This window comes from Delphinapterus leucas, chromosome 13 (genome assembly GCF_059928025.1).
Source record: "Delphinapterus leucas isolate spDelLeu-1000000601 "Yukka" chromosome 13, BTC_Dleu_Yukka2, whole genome shotgun sequence".
In the NCBI taxonomy this organism is placed as follows: domain Eukaryota; kingdom Metazoa; phylum Chordata; class Mammalia; order Artiodactyla; family Monodontidae; genus Delphinapterus; species Delphinapterus leucas.
Genome location: NC_143141.1, coordinates 83,162,918 through 83,179,705, shown reverse-complemented (window position 1 = coordinate 83,179,705; position 16,788 = coordinate 83,162,918). Strand labels below are relative to the sequence as shown.

General features: G+C 39.4%; 1 protein-coding gene across 5 annotated transcripts in view; it reads right to left on the bottom strand.

The window, feature by feature from the left end:
- NBAS (NBAS subunit of NRZ tethering complex) overlaps positions 1 to 16,788 on the bottom strand; it is a 343,094-nt gene that overhangs the window by 247,583 nt on the left and 78,723 nt on the right. For all 5 annotated transcript variants that reach the window (XM_089923423.1, XM_089923419.1, XM_089923421.1 and 2 more), the window contains 7 exons: positions 16,242 to 16,499; positions 15,402 to 15,527; positions 11,994 to 12,145; positions 5,127 to 5,267; positions 4,786 to 4,864; positions 1,346 to 1,450; positions 841 to 977 (listed from right to left, as the gene is read on the bottom strand). In XM_089923423.1, the coding sequence (XP_089779549.1) occupies positions 841 to 977; positions 1,346 to 1,450; positions 4,786 to 4,864; positions 5,127 to 5,267; positions 11,994 to 12,145; positions 15,402 to 15,527; positions 16,242 to 16,499 (998 nt within the window). The remainder of the gene's footprint in view (positions 1 to 840; positions 978 to 1,345; positions 1,451 to 4,785; positions 4,865 to 5,126; positions 5,268 to 11,993; positions 12,146 to 15,401; positions 15,528 to 16,241; positions 16,500 to 16,788) is intronic.

Here is a 16,788-nt window from a genome sequence, read left to right as displayed (position 1 = left end):
CCTATATAACTTATAGTCAGCCCTCCATGCACATGGATCCTCTGTACACATAGCTCCACATCCTCAGATTCGGCCAACTGAGGATCATGTCGTTTTGTAGTATTTACTACTGAAAAAAGTCCATGTGTGAGTGGAACTGCACAGTTTGAACCCGTGTTGTTCAAGGGTCAACTGTATTTTCTCTTTTCTTCATTCTCAGGAAGTGATGTTCTGGCCTTTGGAAGCCCGCCAGATGGTACAACTGGGTCTTAATGGTCCCACTGGTCTTAAGAGTCTATGTCACAACCCAATTATCAAAAAGCCTTCAACTGAGATAAGGAGCATTAGTATAATGGGAAAGAGGTACTTTGATTTCCCATCTGTCTTTGTGCCTCTGGAATTTCATAGGGAGAAAAGGTTGTTGAGAAAAGCAGGATCCCCAAGACATTCCTGGGTTCCCTGGACCTACAACCTAATATTGTCAGAACTACACTTCAATTTCTAAAAGATACAACTAATTCAAACAGACACTGTTATCCTAAAAACTGTTCTTAACCATAAAACAGTATATATTGAGTACATAGCCATAAAGCTAGGAGACTTTTTTTTTTTTTTTTAAGTAGCAGAAGACTTTCAAAAAAAAAGTAAAGTTCACATTCCGTACATTACAGTAATCCTATTATGCTAGACATATTTTGGTTTGGCCTCAGGATCACGTAAAAATAAGTTAGAAATAATTTTATAATCAGAAAAAAAAGTTTAAATTGTTTACATTTTAAATTTTTTTAATTTAAGATGTTTAGCATGAAACAAAAATTGTTACTTAGCAAAAAGGTAAAATTCAGTGAACATAGTACATACCAAGCTTCAGGGAGCAAAACGGAATATTCATGTGGAGAAGTGGTCTCTGGGAAATTGGAGAGAATCACGAGGCGATGAGGAAGCAGGTCAGATCCATGGTAAGTGAACAGAATTTCTAGGGCTTGTACATTACTTTCCTGTACAGAAGGCAAGGGCAAGTTTCTAACGTGAACCTTAGAAATAAAGGAGTGATTTTGTATGACAACATTCAAAACCTTAAAATTAACTTTTTTATGCAGTTCTGATATGAAGTGCTTTGAAAGATTCCTGATTTTTCCAGGTCTGTATCACTTTTCTCAACCTAATGCTCTAAAAATTATTTTTAGAACTCAGAATAATGAATAAAAAAATTTTAACATGATTCTATTTTCTCTACATTTATTAATATAGTACAACACAGAAAGGAAATGTAATGATATAGGCATGCAATAACATTAACTGCATGGCTCAAAGACTTAGAAAGTGTTAATAACCATAATTGTTTTATTTATAAAAAAGAAATTACCCGAGCATAAGTTCTTGCTGAGAGAACAATATTCTGATTTCTGAACTTCTTAAAGAATTCAGCATCATATCTCTGTTCAGATGCATGAGGCACTCTGAGGATTTCCTGAGGGGAAACAGTGATTTAATGGAAAGGCTTTTAAATATGGGTGACAAGAAAATATTAAAAACCATTACAGCTCTGCCTACCTAAATAAATAAGGCCTGAATTAATTAAACTCTCGACTGTTAACTAAAGTACTACATCTGTATTCTTGTCTTTATTTGGAAAATGGCTGTATTTATAAATGCTGTTAATTGAAAAAAAAAAATCCAGAAGTAAATGAAATAGGCAGTAAAATTACAGTAGGACAAGCAAAATCCACCACCCGGTAAAAATGAATAAGCAACAGTTATACATGGCTATGTACTATGGACACCTGTCATATCTGTGTGAGAACTTTAGATTAACTTTACTGCTGCTGGAATTATCTATGTAAATTGCAGATTGAACCATTCATTCTTTAATCAGATATTTATTAGGTGTCAATAATGTGCAAGGGGCAGTGTGATAGGCAGTGGTGATACAATGAACAATAATACAGCTTCCCTGCTCTCCAAGTAGCTCAAAATCTAGTAGGAAAGACGAACAAGCAATAAGAACAGGTAAAGGGAAACACATAGGAAGGGTGCTAAAACTAGTCCTGGGAGGACAGGGAAGGCCTCCCAGAAGGGACGCCAAAGCTGAAACATAAAGAATAAACAGGAGTTAGCCATGGCAATGGCAAGTGTACATCTCCCCACCACAGTGGATGACTTCAGGCTCATTTCTCTTGTGTTTATGCTGAACCCCAGATACCTAGCATGCTGGCTTTCACATAATAAATAGCCAATAAATATTTGTTAACTGCATTAACTTACTGAGATAGAAAAGAGGGAAGAAAGAGGATGTTCAGAGGAGGTTCTTGCTTCCTATTTATTTAGACAAAATACTTACCTTCTCTAAGCCTCACATCCATAAACTGAGAGGATAGCAATACCTGCCTCAAAGGGCTGTCAAGAAATAATCTGAATTAAGTACCTAAGACACTGGCTGGCAAACAATAAGTCCTCAACAAATATGTTGGTATTTTTTAAGGTATTCTCTTAACTACTGATTTCTTCAAATATTTCCTGAGCTCAACAAGCCAGGTCCCGTTCAGAGCTCTGGTGATACTGCAGCAAACAAGACAAGACCCTTACCCTTATGGAGCTTCTATGCTTGCATCCCGCCCCCCCACGCAGTAGTCCTATAGCCCCATAAGTCAGCCTCCCTTTTTTTAAGGACTAGTTGAAATATCACTTCCTACATAGTCTTCTTGGACATCCCCAGGAAAAATTTAATGTTTTGCTCCATTATGCCCCCTCATCAATTCTTCATATCTTCATTATCATCACTTATTGCCCATATAATGAGGACTCCACAAGGACTATTCCTTGTTCATCTCTCTACCACCATCACAGGCATAATATCTGGCATACAGTAGGAACTCGTGTAAAATTTAAATAAATCCATTTTTATCTAATTTATCACAGAATTAATAAAATAAGCCATGCCCTATGATTAAAATGCAATGCCTATCTCTACCACTATCTAGCTGGTTAGTCACTGTATCAGAACATCGTTTCTAAGTTTTAACGGCCAAGTTCATCAACTTCACGTACTTTTCAAAAGCTTAACTTAATTCCATTTTTGTGGGCTCAACAAATACTTTAAATTTCACTATTACCATGTAATAATAAATGCACTTACTACTGTCAAATAGGAAATAGCAATTCAATAACTAAAAAATAATAAAATAAAATTAACTGGAACGTGAAACTCTGAATATTTTATGGAACTTTTTCTTTGTAAGATCTCATCAGTGAAACTAAAGCTAAGTATAAAAAATAATAAACTATATCTGTACCAACATCAGTAATTCACAATATGCTTTTATATATTACATCAATATCACAGAACTCGGACATAATAAAAGGATATGCTTTAAAATAATATGACCATCCAACAGTCAAACTAGTTGTACTACAGACAAAACTATTAGGAATGTTTTGTAAATTGTTTGTATGAAGTGATATACTAATTACCATGTTTACTAATAACCAGAGAAATAGTCCTCTTTCGTCACTAGTATTTTGTTTGAAAACATTCTATTGTATTAACAGCTGGAGAATCAAATGCTTTTATTTGCCTGCAGGCATCACAAGTACTAAGTACCTCCATTACTATGGGGACGGGCATCACGTTATCAGATGAACCATTCATTCTTTAATCAGATATTTATTAGGTGTCAGTAATGTGCAAGGGGCACTGTGATAGGCAGTGGTGATACAGTGAACAATAATACAGCTTCCCTGCTCTCCAAGTAACTCAAAATCTAGTAGGGAAGACGAACAAGCAATAAGAACAGGTAAAGGGAAACACATAGGAAGTGATGTTTACTGAGTCCCTACTATGCGCCAATACCAAAAGCCACGGTGTGACCACAGAAGGGAGGCTGAGAGATGGAGGAAGTAAACTGCAAATGAAGTCAAATTTCAAAGGTGGGAAATTTATACTAAATCCTGGGTAACGTAAGCTATGAGGGTCATGTGAAAAAGCAATCTATTTTATGAAATGCTTCTCGCGCCTTTAACAATACCTAAATCTCATGGTACAGAGTGCTACTGAAATGCCCAACATGGGATATTTGTGGTTGTGGTCCCGAAGAAACAATTTTGAAGTACGCTTTAAGTTCAAGTGACTAACTCTGGCCATAATTAGGATCAAAGTTTAACCAACTAAATTCAAACCACTAATAAATCATTAAAATTAAACAAGTCAGAAATAGTCATATTAGGATTATTAAAACCCAGTGTATACTGAATTTGGTACTATAGACAGCTATATGCCATAACCTAAAGTTTAAATGTAAAATAAAAGTAAATGAAAAGGATCATAAACCTAAGAAACATAGATTCTCAGAGATGGCTTACGCATTTCTACTCCCTAGACTAACAAAGCAACTTCTGGCCTTTCATGAATCTCTAAATTTTACCAAAACTGATGTATAAGAGAACCTGCTTCTATACAAAATGAACTTTTCCCACATAAATAGTTCTAAAGACCAAGAATATCAGATATGAAGGCAGCCTTAGCATTTATAATGACAGATCAAATGAACATAATTCGCTTGATTAAAACTACTCCTGGGCTTCCCTGGTGGCACAGTGGTTGAGAGTCTGCCTGCCGATGCAGGGGACGCGGGTTCGTGCCCCGGTCCAGGAAGATCCCACATGCCGCGGACAGGCTGGGCCCGTGAGTCATGGCCGCTGAGCCTGCCCATCCGGAGCCTGTGCTCTGCAGCAGGAGAGGCCGCAACAGTGAGAGGCCTGTGTACCGCAAAAATAAAACAAACAAACAAACAAAAAACTACTCCTTACCTCATATGTTGCGAGTCGATCTAAGTAGGTTAATAATTTCAGTCTACAACGGCAAAGTTCCTTTTGTTCCAGTGTTAACCTGTTTTGAACAACTGTATTAGGCCACTTATATTTACCTACAAGCACATTTCTCTAAGATCTAAAATAGAATAAAATGATCAATATTCTATTAAGCCTCAAATTCAGGGAACAGTACACAAAAGCACAAGGGTAAAACAATACTAAATGCATTTGATTTAACTTGCCAAAATAATGTACAGCAATTGTCACTAGTAAAGAACACACTTAGATTACTAGGTATTTTAAAGAAATTACCAAATGAACAGTAATAAATCATTTACTTTGAAAAGTTCACTAATTTAAGTAGTTCTTGTCTCTTCCTGAGCTCCTTCTCCTTTTTCTTCTCGGCAGGCTCTTCATCAGGTGGGGAAAGCTCCTCGTAGGGGATACCGTCAATGTCCATTTCACCAAGTAGTGTAAATCTGTGAGAAAAAAAGAAAACCCAAATCTGTGTATTTTTTAAAATTTCATATAGTGAAGTACCTTCTCCTACTTTGATTTTATTACATTGGTTTCTGCAGAAACAGAAACAAGCAATTATTTGAAAGAAAGCTTTTGCTATTTATTATAAGCAAAGCGATTCTTTCATTTATGTCCATAGGATGGGCAAAAAGTCATCAGTAATCATCACACGTAGAAACTCTGAATATCAAGAAAATGAAAACTGCTTACGAAAACATGGGAGGTTAGAGTCACCCAATGTGAAACAGCCTATGAAGAAAACGTTGCCCAGAGTTTACAATGTGAATCACTTCTATTTAAGGTTTTGAAATGGTAATGAATGTCAGTCTCATTTAAATTACTTATCAAATACACTATCACATTTATATCCCCCCAAAAGTTCCAAATGTTTGATGAACAGCAGCTCTTCTCAAATAACTTTATTACTGTTATTAACTGACATCTGTAGGGTGCTTAAAAGTTTATGAGGTGACTCCCTCCTGTGAGAGCACCGGAATCACAACAAAGTGCTGAATGATCATCAACAGGAAGACACTGGAACTCACCAAAAACCCCAAGTCCAAAGACAAAGGAGAGGCTGCAATGAGATGGTAGGAGGGGCGCAATCACAATAAAATCAAATCCCAAGACCACTGGGTGTGTGACTCACAAACTGAAAAACAATTATACCACAAAACTCCATCCACTGGAGTGAAGGTTCTGAGCCCCTCCCAGGGTCAGGCTTCCCACCCTGGGGGTCTGGCGACAGGAGGGGGAATTCCTAGAGAATCAGACTTTGAAGGCTAGCCGGATTTGACTGCAGGACTTCAACAGGACTGGGGGAAACAGAGACTCCACTCTTAGAGGGCACACACAAAGTAGTGTGCACATCGGGACCCAGGGAAGGAGCAGTGACCCTGTAAGAGACTGAACCAGACCTACCTGCTAGTATTGGAGGGTCTCCTGCAGAGGCAGGGGGTGGCTGTGTCTCACCATGAGGACAAGGACACTGGCAGCAAAAGTTCTGGGAAGTACTCCTTAGCGTGAGCCCTCCCAGAGTCTGCCATTAGCACCACCAAAGAGCCCGGGAAGGCTCCAGTGCTGGGTCGCCTCAGGCCAAACAACCAACAGGGAGGGAACCCAGCCCAACCCATCAGCAGACAAGCAGATTAAAGTTTTACTGAGCTCTGCCCACCAGAGCAACACCCAGCTCTACCAACCACCAGTCCCTCCCATCAGGAAACTTGCACAAGCCTCTTAGATAGCCTCATCCACCAGAGGGCAGACAGCAGAAGCAAGAAGAACTACAATCCTGCAGCCTGTGGAACAAAAACCACATTCACAGAAAGATAGACAAGATGAAAAAGCAGAGGTCTATGTACCAGATGAAGGAACAAAATAAAACCCTAGAAAAACAACTAGATGAAGTGGAGATAGGCAACCTTCCAGAAAAAGAATTCAGAATAATGATAGTGAAGATAATCTAGGACCTCAGAAAAAGAATGGAGGTGAAGATTGATAAGATGAAAGAAATGTTTAACAAAGACCTAGAAGAATTAAAGAACAAACAAACAGAGATGAACAGTACAATAACTGAAATGAAAACTACACTAGAAGGAATCAACAGCAGAATAACTGAGGCAGAAGAACGGATAAGTGACCTGGAAGACAGAATGGTGGAATTCACTGCTGCGGAACAGAATAAAGAAAAAAGAATGAAAAGAAATGAAGACAGTCTAAGAGACCTCTGGGACAACATTAAACGCAACAACTTCTGGGGTCCCAGAAGGAGAAGAGAGAGAGAAAGGACACGAGAAAATATTTGAAGAGATTATAGTCAAAAACTTCCCTAACATGGGAAAGGAAACAGCCACCCAAGTCCAGGAAGGGCAGAGTCCCATACAGGACAAACCCAAGGAGAAACATGCCGAGACACATAGTAATCAAACTGGCAAAAATTAAAGACAAAGAAAAATTATTGAAAGCAGCAAGGGAAAAACGACAAATAACATACAAGGGAACTCCAATAAGGTTAACAGCTGACTTCTCAGCAGAAACTCTACAAGCCAGAAGGGAGTGGCATGACATATTTAAATTGATGAAAGGGAAGAACCTACAATCAAGATTACTCTACCTGGCAAGGATCTCATTCAGGTTTGATGGAGAAATCAAAAGCTTTACAGACAAGCAAAATATAACAGCACCAGCACCACCAAACCAGCTCTACAACAAATGCTGAAGGAACTTCACTAAGTGGGAAACACAAGAGAAGAAAAGGACCTACAAAAACAACCCATAACAATTAAGAAAATGGTAGTAGGAACATACTTATCGATAATTACCTTAAATGTGAATGGATTAAATGCTCCAACCAAAAGACACAGGCTCGCTGAATGGATACAAAAACAAGACCCATATATATGCTGTCTACAAGAGACCCACTTCAGGCATAGGGACACATACAGGCTGAAAGTGAGGGGATGGAAAAAGATATTCCATGCAAATGGAAATCAAAAGAAAGCTGGAGTAGCAATACTCATATCAGATAAAATAAGACTTTAAAATAAAGACTATTACAAGCGACAAAGAAGGACATTACATAATGATCAAGGGATCAATCCAAGAAGAAGACGTAACAATTATAAATATATATGCACCCAACATAGGAGCACCTCAGTACATAAGGCAAATGCTAACAGCCATAAAAGAGGAAATCGACAGTAACACAATAACAGTGGGGGACTTTAACACCTCACTTACACCAATGAACAGATCTTCCAAACAGAAAATTAATAAGGAAACACAAGCTTTAAATGACACAATAGACCAGATAGATTTAATTGATATTTATACGACATTCCATCCAAAAAGAGCAGATTACACTTTCTTCTCAAGTGCACACAGAACATTCTCCAGGATAGATCACCTCTTGGGTCACAGATCAAGCCTCAGTAAATTTAAGAAAACTGAAATCATATCAAGCATCTTTTCCTACCACAATGCTATGAGATTAGAAATCAATTACAGGGAAAAAAACGTAAACACAAACACATGGAGGCTAAACAATACCTTACTAAATAATCAAGAGATCGTTGAAGAAATCAAGAGGAAATCCCAAAATACCTAGAGACAAATGACAATGAAAACACGACGATCCAAAACCTATGGGATGCAGCAAAAGCAGTTCTAAGAGGGAAGTTTATAGAAATACAATCCTACCTCAAGAAACAACAAACATCTCAAATAAACAACCTAACCTTACACCTAAAGGAACTAGAGAAAGACGAACAAACAAAACCCAAAGTTAGTAGAAGGAAAGAAATCATAAAGATCAGAGCAGAAATAAATGAAATAGAAACAAAGAAGGCAACAGCAAAAATCAATAAAACTAAAAGCTGGTTCTTTGAGAAGGTAAACAAAATTGATAAACCTTTAGCCAGACTCATCAAGAAAAAAGAGGGAGAGGATTCAAATCCATAAAATTAGAAATGAAAAAGGAGAAGTTACAACAGACACCAGAGAAATACAAAGCATCCTAAGAGACTACTACAAGCAACTCTATGCCAATAAAATGGACAACCTGGAAGAAATGGAAAAATTGTTAGGAAGGTATAACCTTCCAAGGCTGAACCAGGAAAAAATAGAAAATATGAGCAGAACAATCACAAGCAGTGAAATTGAGACTGTGATTAAAAATCTTCCAACAAACAAAAGCCCAGGACCAGATGGCTTCACAGGTGAATTCAATCAAACATTTAGAGAAGAGCTAACATCCATCCTTCTCATACTCTTCCAAAATATAGCAGAGGGAGGAACACTCCCAAACTCATTCTAGGAGGCCACCATCACCCTGATACCAAAACCAGAAAAAGATACTACAAAAAAAGAAAATTACAGACCAATATCACTGATGAATATAGATGCAAAAATCCTCAACAAAATACTAGCAAACAGAATCCAACATAGCACATTAAAAGGATCATATACCATGATCAAGTGGGATTTATCCCAGGGATGCAAGGATTCTTCAATATATGCAAATCAATCATTGTGATACACCATATTAACAAACTGAAGAATAAAAACCATATGATCATCTCAATAGATGCAGAAAAGGCTTTTGACAAAATTCAACACGAATTTATGACAAAAACCCTCCAGAAAGTGGGCATAGAGGGAACCTACCTCAACATAATAAAGGCCATATATGACAAACCCACAGCAAACATCATTCTCAGTAGTGAAAAACTGAAATCATTTCCTCTAAGATCAGGAAGAAGACAAGCATGTCCACTCTCACCACTATTATTCAACATAGTTTTGGAAGTCCTAGCCACGACAATCAGAGAAGAAAAAGAAATAAAAGGAATACATATTGGAAAAGAAGTAAAACTGTCACTGTTTGCACATGACATGATACTATACATAGAGAATCCTAAAGATGCCACCAGAAAACTACTAGAGCTAATCAATGAATCTGGTAAAGTTGCAGGATTCAAAATTAATGCACAGAAATCTCTTGCATTCTTATACACTAATGATGAAAAATCTGAAAGAGAAATTAAGGAAACAGTCCCATTTACCACTGCAACAAAAAGAATACCTAGGAATAAACCTACCTAGGGAGACAAAAGACCTGTATGCAGAAAACTATAAGACACTGATGAAAGAAATTAGAGATGATACAAACAAATGGAGAGATATACCATGTTCTTGGATTGGAAGAATCAATATTGTGAAAATGACTCTACTACCCAAAGCAATCTACAGATTCAGTGCAATCCCTATCAAATTACCAATGGCATTTTTTTCAGAACTAGAACAAAAACTCTTAAAATTTGTATGGAGACACAAAAGACCCCGAATAGCCAAAGCGGTCTTGAGGGAAAGAAATGGAGCAGGAGGAATCAGACTCCCTGACTTCAGACTACACTACAAAGCTACAGTAATCAAGACAATATGGTACTGGCACAAAAACAGAAATATAGATCAATGGAACAGGATAGAAAGCCCAGAGATAAACCCATGCACCTATGCTCAACTAATCTATGACAAAGGAGGCAAAGATACACAACTGAGAAAAGACAATCTCTTCAATAAGTGGTACTGGGAAAACTGGACAGCTACATGTAAAAGAATGAAATTAGAACACTCCCTAACACCATACACAAAAATAAACTCAAAATGGATTAGAGACCTAAATGTAAGACCGGACACTATAAAACTCTTAGAGGAAAACATAGGAAGAACACTCTTTAACATAAATCACAGAAAGATCTTTTTTGTTCCACCTCCTAGAACAATGGAAATAAAAACAAAAACAAACAAATGAGATCTAATGAAACTTAAAAGCTTTTGCAAAGCAAAGAAAACTACAAACAAGACGAAAAGACAGCCCTCAGAATGGGAGAAAATATTTGCAAATGAAGCAACTTACAAAGGATTAATCTCCAAAATATATAAACAGCTCATGCAGCTCAATATTAAAAAAACAAACAACCCAATCCAAAAATGGGCAGACCTAAATAGACATTTCTCCAAAGAAGACATACAGATGGCCAAGAAGCACATGAAAAGCTGCTCAACATCACTAATTATTAGAGAAATGCAAATCAAAAGTACAATGAGGTATCACCTCACACCAGTTAGAATGGGCATCATCAGAAAATCTACAAACAACAAATGCTGGAGAGGGTGTGGTAAAAAGCGAGCCCTCTTGCACTGTTGGTAGGAATGTAAATTGATACAGCCACTATGGAGGTTCCTTAAAAAACTAAAAATAGAACTACCATGTGACCCAGCAATCCCACTACTGGGCATATACCCAGAGAAAACCATAATTCAAAAAGACACATGCACCCCAATGTTCACTGCAGCACTATTTACAATAGCCAGGACATGGAAGCAACCTAAATGCCCATCGACAGACGAATGGATAAAGAAGACATCAGCCATAAAAAGGAACGAAGTTGAGTCACTTGTAGAGACGTGGATGGACCTAGAGACTGTCATACAGAGTGAAGAAAGTCAGAAAGAGAAAAACAAATATCGTATATTAACACATATATTTGGAACCTAGAAAAACGGTACAGATGAACCGGTTTGCAGGGCAGAAATTGAGACACAGATGTAGAGAACAAACGTATGGACACCAAGCAGGGAAGGTGGCGGGGGGTTGTGGTGGTGGTGGGATGAATTGGGAGATTAGGATTGATATGTAGACACTAATATGTATAAAATGGATAACTAATAAGAACCTGCTGTTTAAAAAAAATAAAATAAAATAATTCAAAAAAAAAGTTTATGAGATGCTTTCACAAGATATATAACTTAATCAAGGTAATTCTCTGAAGAAGGACACAATGCTACACATAAAGTAAGTGAATGAAGCTCAGATTTGCCTACGGTGGTTCAATTCACCGGTAAGCGCACCTAGGCGCATGCCGCCTTAACCTCACAGCTTAGAAACGGCCAGCATTCAATAAATGTTTGTAGAATTTGCTCTTTTCTTAGCATCAAGCTATCACATGTAAACGTATTTAACTTAAAGGAAAGAAAACTGACCTCAGATAAAAAAGCATTAATCAAAGGCAACTGCTTCATTGCAGAATAACCTAAATAAAGAAAAGTTTACCCTTTCCAATGTCTCAGCTTAAAAGTTTTCATAAAGTCACCTTTACTTCTATCCACATCTTTCTGGAACCAACCTGCCATCATGTGCTCCTTTCCCTATGGCTAAAAGAGCCTCCAGGTCTGTGCCTTTTAATCCATATTGAAGCAGTTCTTTTGCAGCATCCACATTTTCAGGAACTCTTTCCAAGCACTCATGAAGAACCCAGGATCGTTTCTTTATTTTACTCTGGATATAGAGAAAATTTAAAAACAGAGGCATAAAGAAACCATGATATCTGAGAGCACCTGAAAACTGCCTTCTAGAATTATAAAGCTATACGTAAGAGAGTAGAGCTACCTGAAACCTTGGCCACAAGCAGCTGCTAGAGCATCTCAACATTAAAAAGCTACTTTCCTAACAGTGACTAGGACTGGGTAGAGGGCATGTGATTCCAACTGCTTTCTTTCTTCGTCTAATAAAACACACTGAAACACAAAGTTCAGTACTCTTTTTTGGAAACATAAAAAGCTCTTTCCAAACTTCTTAGTTGCTTTTTAGTTTGCACTTGGGCTGTAGAGAAGAGTAGAAAAATAAAGAAGGCAAGATTTATCTTCTTGTAACAAACATGTTTAACTTTGAAACAAAACTAATGAGGCATAGCATGTCAAGGTTCTGTATTTACTTGACCATGAGATGTACTCCAAAGCACAGATGATATTTTTTTTTTTTTTTTTTTTTGCGGTACGCGGGCCTCTCACTGTTGTGGCCTCTCCCATTGCGAAGCACAGGCTCCGGACGTGCAGGCTCAGCAGCCATGGCTCACGGGCCCAGCCGCTCCAGCATGTGGGATCTTCCCGGACCGGGGCACGAACCCGCGTCCCCTGCATCGGCAGGCAGACTCAACCACTGCACCACCAGGGAAGCCCACAGATGATAATTTAATCATAAAAAGTCATGGTATGTTGCTCCTTGGAAAGACGAAGGGCCCATATGTACTTCCCTCCCAACAGCTTCCTCTGACTCCATTCATAATTCCTGACTTGCCCTCTTCCTAGAAAGAGCCCTTGTGGATACAAATTTAGGGTAAAATCTGATTCATACCCTACACATTCCTTTACACATTCCTTCATATCAATTCTTTCCTGAAATGTCTCTGAACTCACATCCCCTTCTCCACATCTATGGCCTCTGTATCAGTCCATGTCATTGACACGTAACAACTGGGACACTGCAGGAGTCTCTTGCCTTCGGCAAGGTTTCCCACCTGAACCCAAATCAAGGTATCTTTCTAATCAATATGCCCCAGTGTTCACCATCATGGAATCTCAGATCCAACAGACTGGTTTCCTTACAGAGCCATTCATCCAGGAGATATTTACTGAGTACTTTTTGTGTGCCAATGAAAATAGAACAATGAATAAGCCAGGTTTAGTCACTGGCCTCATGAGTCATGCTCATTTTCTTTTAATTTGCTCATACCACTTGTCCCATTAAGAATGCCTTCCTCTCTTCTAGCTCTACTTTGAATCCTTTCAAATCCCTGCCCAAAACATCTTCACTATATGAAGACTTCCATAACCGGAGTCTATAATGATTGCTACCCTCACTGGTTTCCCACAGCATTTGTCCGCAATCTTCTTGTATGGTCATTTCTATAATGAAGGCATAAAGCTTGTCTTCTCGGGAAGATTATAAGCTCCCTAAAAGCGAAGGCCATATTTATGCCACTCCTGTACCCCTTTCATTCCTGGCATAGTGCTTTTACTCTTCACTGCCTATTTATTTTGCTGAATTAAGTATTTCCCCCAATAAAAAATGTACATAATTTGTCTCTCCTAATATTTGTGAGCTCCTTCAGAGACCAAATCTGCTTTCTACTGTGTTACAGAAAAGGCCGTTAAGTGGATATACATGAACTCATGAGCTCACTGTCCTGAGTCACAAAAGAAAGAAAGATAATATAGGTTTGCTGTTCTGATATTCTAAAGAAAATACAAGCAACTTTGTCTTTTTCCTTTATTTCATTACCTTTCATGCTCTCTCAACTCTGATATCTTGCTTGTATTAACAGTTCATCTTCCCGTTTGGGTGAAGCATCAACTTCTTACGCACAACTTTTTCAGATTACGTTTTTATTTATTTTTAATTACTCATGTACATGAATTTTTAGGGAAAACAACTACCATGAAAATTTCCCAACACTTCTTAGAATATTCCTAAATGAAAAGGCCAACATAGTAACTCTAACTGTGGCAGCACATAGCAGGAAGGATTTAACTGTAGGATTTAAGCAAAAAGGGGGTATTTGGCAAGTTTGATATGACAGTTATCTATTTATTGCCTCTCAGCCTCAAAAGCACTCTTCAGAGCCAGCTATGGGATAAACAGCCTTTCCCATTTGCGGCTGACACGATATTGATGTCAACAGAGGGCGCTGCAGGCCACCGCAGAGGAAGAGGCTCTGGTCTCTAGCCCACGTGTGCGCTGGTTCTTGCTCCTGTCTTGGCAATGCCGGCAGGCGCCATCTGGTGGTGCTTACTTCCCCCTCCCTCCTTCGGAGGACAACTTCCCACTTAGTGTCAGCTGCACTCCCATGGACAGATTCCTCCCCAGCGAATCCTCCCAGACACCTGAAGGGGAAGCTCCCTAAACTAGGCTCGCCTACACTCCAGGGGGAACGTACAATGAGGTATCACCTCACACCAGTTAGAATGGGCATCATCAGAAAATCTACAAACAACAAATGCTGCAGAGGGTGTGGAAAAAAGGTCCTGGCCACGGTTCCTTATCTACCAGCCTTCATGCTGGTGGGGGGCTCCCCACTTACCAGCCCCTGGGGTTTTCCGACCCCCCAACCTCAGTTCACGGCCACCCTAGCAACAGGCATCCAGCTGGCCCATCCATCCCACCTTTCCCTGCCGGCCAGCCTTGGCTACTATGGAGCAGCCGTGGCCTCAGGCATTCCAGCGAACTGCTCGGCCGTCCAATGTGCTGCAACCACTCCTTGTCCAATGAAGCCTGAATCCCAGCCCAGGGGGAGCCCTCCCTTCCGAGTTTGTTCCCTCCTTGGGTACATGCCGTTCAGCCCCAGGGTATTCCTTAGAGTTCTCTTTGCCCTCATATAGTAAATCTCTTGTTGCTAGAAAATATTAATTCTCCATATTAAAACTGTTCCTGTTCACATTACTGTGTGGTTCCTGGCTTCTGACAGGACCCTGACTGATGGAGGTGAACAGAGGTTAACTGAGGTAGATGAAGGGAAAGGATTAGGCCAAGACCAGGCAGTTGGCTGGTTTATCAGTGAATATTTGGTCACATGTCTTCTGCACCAACGTCCAGCTGCAGGGCCGACAGAACCTGATAAGATAATTTTTCAAGGTAGAATAAAACACTTCATATAGAAAAGTCAGCAGTGAAAAGTACTCCAACATGAAGCCCTACAGCCAAAAGTTTTTCCATAAGTTTGAATTTTACTGCATGTTCCCCAACATCTTAAACATACCAAGTAATTCTGAATTGAAGCAATGTTGACAGCTGACTTCCTCCACTGCCTCTGATACACCAGGTCAGTATCCAGGGCGTAGGTCTGAGCCAGAGACAAGGCTTCTTCATACTCTTCACTTTCGATCTTTGGACAAGGAAATGGAACACGAATGTGACATTACCGAGCAGTCTGCAGTGTCAAAATGATGACAGAATGAACGATGATAGCGTAGGTCATTCCTAACCACCTTCATGTGCACTGTGGCCCCAGAAGCTCACAAACATGACAAGGGGCAGATAGATCAAGTATTTCCTTTAAGCGCTTTAACAGAAAGATGAGAAACACAGGTGAAACACCCATGGTTATAAAGTAAAATGGCAAAACCAGGACCAGCAGGGCGGCCCGACTCCTCCTCCAGGACTCCGCTTGTGACAGTGCAGCACAAACACGTGGAATACTCAGTGTTGATCAAATCTGCTTCCCAAGCAAACCCCGGACTAGAAAGCAAGTCTGCAGTTCTTCCCTCATCTGCTGCAGTCTGAGGAGACAGCTGTACTTCAACACAGAGGAAGTGAGAGCTGAAGGCCACATGAAGTGGAGTGAAAACCTGGGTGGAGCCACCAAGTAGACAATTGGTCCACATGAACCCCCCTCCCACCCACTGCTCTGACTGTGACTGCTCAGGCACAAAGACCAGCATTATTCCCAGCAGCTTTAGCATACTGACATGGCTAAGATGTCAACGATAATAACAATCCCTCTTTAAATTTCTTCCTTTATTAAAAAAGATAGTTTTTTCTCAATAGAGGCAAATCAAATCTGATGCTGTGACTGTGGATAGTAAAGGGGCACCCTCACCTTCCTCTGGTAGAGCTCCTCTGGGGTCGTAGACCGCAGGCTCACCAGGCGGTAGTTTTTAGTAATGGTTCGAGGGCGTTTCCGGGCTGGTGCGAACCGCTCCATCTCGGTCACTAAGTACAAGCCCTGTTTTATATAACCAAAGTAGCGAGCCTTGGCAGATATTTCCTGATCGGAATCCGAATCCTCTTCTCCTTCACCTTCTTCTCCCGCCCTTGTCTCCAAACGAGATCGTTTGGGGGCAAGTTTAATCTCGCACTGAATTGAAAAAGGAGATGTTAAGTGAATAGTGAGGAACTAAAGATAAGTTTTTAGAGCTAATGAGAAAAATATTTTTAATTCTACTCTGGTTTGATTCATTACATCAGCCGTGGGATTAAAACTAAGAATGGAACTCAAAGAAACCCAACAACAAATGCTATATATTTACATCAATAGCTCCAGAAATAAGCACAGAAGTTATTGGCTCCAAATCTCTAAAACTGAAGCCTGTTTTAATAACAGGTCATTAATACGGTCTTGTAAAATATATACCTGGTAATTACTT